At 40.4% G+C, this 4,834-nt stretch overlaps 1 protein-coding gene across 1 annotated transcript in view; it reads right to left on the reverse strand.

The window, feature by feature from the left end:
- Positions 1–4,834, reverse strand: part of LOC122549064 (potassium voltage-gated channel subfamily KQT member 3-like) — a 427,354-nt gene that overhangs the window by 120,064 nt on the left and 302,456 nt on the right. Inside the window, exon 5 of the mRNA XM_043688263.1 lies at positions 3,771–3,914. Coding sequence (XP_043544198.1) covers positions 3,771–3,914 — 144 coding nt within the window. The remainder of the gene's footprint in view (positions 1–3,770; positions 3,915–4,834) is intronic.

Genomic DNA, 4,834 nt, shown 5'->3' on the forward strand with positions numbered 1-4,834 from the left:
GGGTCTCTGGCGCTGTGAGGCAGCAGTGCTAACCACTGTGCCACCGTGCCGCCCACAAATGTGGGAACACCACCTCCTTCAAGTTCATTTCAAAGCCACACACCATCCTGATTTGGAAATACATCACCATTCTTTCACAGCCGCTGGTTCAAGATCCTTGACCTACCTCTCTGACAGCACCAGGAATCTACACACTCCAATTTTTTAAAATATTCACTCAGGATGTGGATGTGACTGGCTGAGCCAGCATTTTGCAAGAACTACAGCAGTTCAAGGTGGCAGCTCCGCGCCAACTCAAGGGCAACTGCCGATGTGCAATAAATGCAGACCAAAACAGCAATGCCTGTTTTCCATGAATGAATTTTACAAAAACATGACTGATAGTACTTCTCCCAACAGAGTGTAACCTGCAGTATAGAAATTTACATATTAAGCTTTGTTTTCTATATGGGTATTTGTGGGCTGTTTTGTAGTCCTCAAGGTATAGAGACGCCCACAGTATGTTAGGAAAGGAGTTCCTGAATTTCGAATCTGAGACAGTGAAAGAACGGCATTTAATTCTAGGTCAGGATAATGGAGGGAGTCCTAAAGGTGATAGTGGTCCGATGTACCTGTTACAGTTGTCTCTCTAGGTAGCAGAAGCCACTGACTGTAAGATGTTGTTGAAGGAGCATTGGTGAGTTGTTGCGGAACATCTTGTACATGGTGCACTCTGTGTGCTGGTGGTGGAGACAGTGAAGGTTGAGTGTGTTAGACATGGTGCCAATTAAATGGGCAATGGGCTGTATTGTCTTGGATAGTGTTAAGTTTCTTGATTGTTAATGGAGTTTTACCCTTCCAGGATACTCAGTGAGGTGGAATGGAGCGTGAAGGGAAAAATGTGACTGTAAAAGTAGACATTACATTGGCATGGCATACAGGGGGCCATGAGAATTGGGAAGAATGAATTAGATTTCATGAATGGGTATGGATGTGAGAGTGAGAGTGTGATGGGGTGTAAATAGTATGTGCTGGAGGAGCTTTTTATATTTCTCCTCCATTGGAGTACCACCCCTTTTGATCTGGTCCTTAGACAGCTTGGTTGCGGTAAGGCACTCTTTGAGATTATGAAAATGCGTGATTGTGCTTAAAAAGTTCATAAACCCATTGGGGTTACAAAGTTATCAAGATACCGTCCAAAAAATTCCATTTAGAAAAGTGGTTATTCCAAGTACCTGACTACATAACACCATTATAGGATTTGTGCTGTACGCCTAATTTTCCAAACTCCATTTTTGAATTGGCTATCTATGGATATAGAAAATAGAAATGTTTATTGATTTAGTGGTTTTAAGAATTCAAGGGATATATTTACATAAGGTATTAACCACAACACAAATGTTTGCTTAGGTAAGTCGTTGAATGTTAAAGTGAAATGTATGTTTTCCTCATGAATTTGTTATTGCAGTAAAACTGAGGTTACCATGAAAGACTCTCCTTCTCAACCTCTTCCCTCACCTGATGTCTGGCGATCCTCAAATTAAACCACCACCAGTCATCTTTCTCTAATAAGAGAAAGTGTGTTGCTGGAAAAGCACAGCAGGCCAGGCAGCATCCAAGGAGCAGGCAAATTGATGTTTCAGGCATAAAACCTTCATCAGGAATCCTGCATTCCTGATGAAAGGCTTATGACCGAAACGTCGATTCTCCTGCTTCTCGGATGCTGCCTGACCTGCTGTGCTTTGCCACACTCTCCAAGACAGTAGTTCTACGGTCTGGTAAGACTATGGTGATTTTTACTGCAGTATCATTGTATTGCACATTGTATGGTATCATTGAGAGTGTGCTTTGTTTCACAAGTGACAATCAAGAGATAGGAAACTTCAATTTCTGTCCAAATGCCTCCTAATAAATACCCATGATGATTTAGCACATTTGATTTAGCACAGCAAGGGAAGGGTAAACAGTAGTGGGTGGTAGATGAGTTGATCCCAAATGACTGAGGGCATATATGGTGATAGAAACCATGCAGGCTGCGTATGCTTAGGGAGCATTGTGCGATGGGGATAGGTAGATGAGAAAATGGTAGCATCAGAGTATTACAGGGCATAGAACTGGCTGCAAGGCCATAATTTGACATATGGATAGAGCATAGTGAATGAAGTGGTGAGGGCAGGATTCTGGTTAAATCTTTAATTTTAAACTCTGCCTACAGTGCCGGAGTCACCAGACAGGCTTTCAGCCCAGCCAAAGGAACTGGCCAGCCTTCTAGGCTATTCCTGAGTTACCCGTCCCAATTCTCAACATAGCCTCGCTCCCTGAACAAAATTTGAAATGCAGGATGTTCATATTTGTGGTGCTGGGATTTCTAATGATTCCACTACCTTGACCTTGGGATGAAAATCTGTGCCTTGATTTCAGTAAAATTCATTGTTTTAGAAACAATATAAAATCAGTGAAAGAGATACATTCAGAATGAGAACGTTAGGAACGAAAGATTACCCTAAGGAAAAGACAATTGAGAAGTCAGAAGGTTTGGTCTATAGTTGAGAAAGTTAAGAAATAGAGTGATAGAGGTTTTCAAAATTGAAAAAAGAATATTATAATGTCAGTACAGATAGATTGTATTGACTAGTTAGCAAGGCAGCAGTGAGCAACTCCTTCCCTCGCAACACTGTCCATGGACTTGAACAGTTCAAAAAATAGGCTCAACTTCAATCTTAAAGTCAGTTAGGATGGACATTAAATACTAAACACTCACATCCCATGAACAAATAAAGCAAAGATAATCACAAAATTGATGACAAGTGAGATGACTTAATGCTAAAGTCACTGGTGTAAGAGAAATGCGCAGGGAGGGGAACACCAGAAGGGAGGGAAAGAGAGCCTAGCATTCCACTGCTACTCTTTGTAGTCCACAAGGAAGGTTAAAAAGTAAACTGCTTTCCTTCTGACCCTGGCTACTGGCCATGTCTAATGTTTCCAGTAGTGTCATTTAAAGGTTGACCATTGAAGATCATGCTAATGTTATAAATCTATTTTATGATCTTATCCCAGTTCCCCTTTCTAAGACAAAATATTGTAATTGGACCAAAGGTAGAGCCAGGGCCTACTTTTGAAATCTTTGAATTTATGATTCTTAACAAGTATCTCTCTTAAAAGATTAAAATTATTGACCCAAAAATGTTGACAAATAGGCAGTCGGTCCTATTTAGCTGAGTTCCTCTATTCTGGGTGTTGTATCATCATTCAATTCAATTATACTCAGTTAAAATATTATTAGATAAATAATTTAACTAGAGTTCTGTGCTGCTTCACTCAAATTCTGGGGTGAAATTCCAACCATCTCAGAGGTAGTTAAAGTCTGTGCCCCTTCATCTGTGTATCTCCATAGATCTGTTTCCATTTACCCTAAAGCTCCATTTATGTTTTCTGCAGGTGTGGAATATTATTTCAGCTATTTATTTGTACAGTTCCTTCTCCTTTACTCAGTGTCCCACAGCAGCACAGACTCTTCACCCATCAAACATGTTGCAGTCTGTTAAAACTGACTTACACCAAATCAAAGTCTGACTTTTGACTCAAAATAAACTGTTATTGTAATAAAAAGTCACCTCACGTATAACATTTTACAAACAAGGAATTAGAATATTGATTAATTAAAGAGAAGGTAAAATACCAGAATATCCACAGAATATTGGACATTCACAGAAATTCTGCAAGCAGCAATTCCATAAAACTACAGTAAATTTCCACTGTCCTGACTGAAAGGCAGCAGTAGCAGCACTTACCAAACCCCACCACAGTGCATCTGCATAGGTATTGAAGTCCTGTGTACTGTTTCTGGCATCATTATCATCTTTTTCAACCAGGTAAACCAAAAACGAGGCCAGAATGAGTGACAGAAATCCAATGTACCAGGCAGTGATGAGTTCCTGCCAAATATGGAAAAGATCTATTAGTTCCCTCATAGGTCATAAATACACAATGCTCCACTCAACTTGAGGTGCCATTTTGAAGTATTATAACATCAGTCCACTCAGTAACTCAAAGTTGATAAGGACAAATTCTGGTAGCACAGAATAACTCTTAATACAGTTTTGTAATTTACCTTCCTTTCATTTTAGTAAGTGAGAGGAATAAGACAAGTCAGAATATTCTGTACGTTAATGAGAGTAACTCGTTATTTGAGACCTTAAGTGACGAATTCATCAGGGCAAAGTCATCTCCATAGAATCACTGTTACTGCTCCTGCATTTCATACCCATATATATTCATGTTGGAAAGTCTTAAAAGTAAACTTTATCTCCAGATGTGTAGAGATGATGAGCAGAAAAGTGCAGATTACATTTCTCCATTGAAACCATTCTTGTCAATAGATCACAGGTTTTGATTTAATAATCTTACTTGTACCCAGGTACAGTAAAAAGTGATAATGTCTCCATCGCCATCTTTGTTACACAGAGGAATAAATTACTAAACAGATTGATATTCGTTTGGCCGAACTGGTCCTCACCCTTAACAATTTCTCCTTTGAATCCTCCCACTTCCTCCAGACCAAAGGGGTAGCCATGGGCACACATATGGGCCCCAGCTATGCCTGTCTCTTTGTTGGCTACATAGAGCAGTTGATCTTCCGTAATTACACCAGCACCACTCCCCACCTCTTCCTCCGCTACATTGATGACTGCATTGGCGCCACCTCGTGCTCCCGCGAGGAGGTTGAGCAATTCATCAACTTCACCAACACATTCCACCCTGACCTTAAATTTACCTGGACCATCTCTGACACCTCCCTCCCCTTCCAGGACCTCTCCATCTCCATTAGTGACGAACGACTTGACACTGACATTTT

Source organism: Chiloscyllium plagiosum, chromosome 4 (assembly GCF_004010195.1).
Source record: "Chiloscyllium plagiosum isolate BGI_BamShark_2017 chromosome 4, ASM401019v2, whole genome shotgun sequence".
NCBI lineage: Eukaryota > Metazoa > Chordata > Chondrichthyes > Orectolobiformes > Hemiscylliidae > Chiloscyllium > Chiloscyllium plagiosum.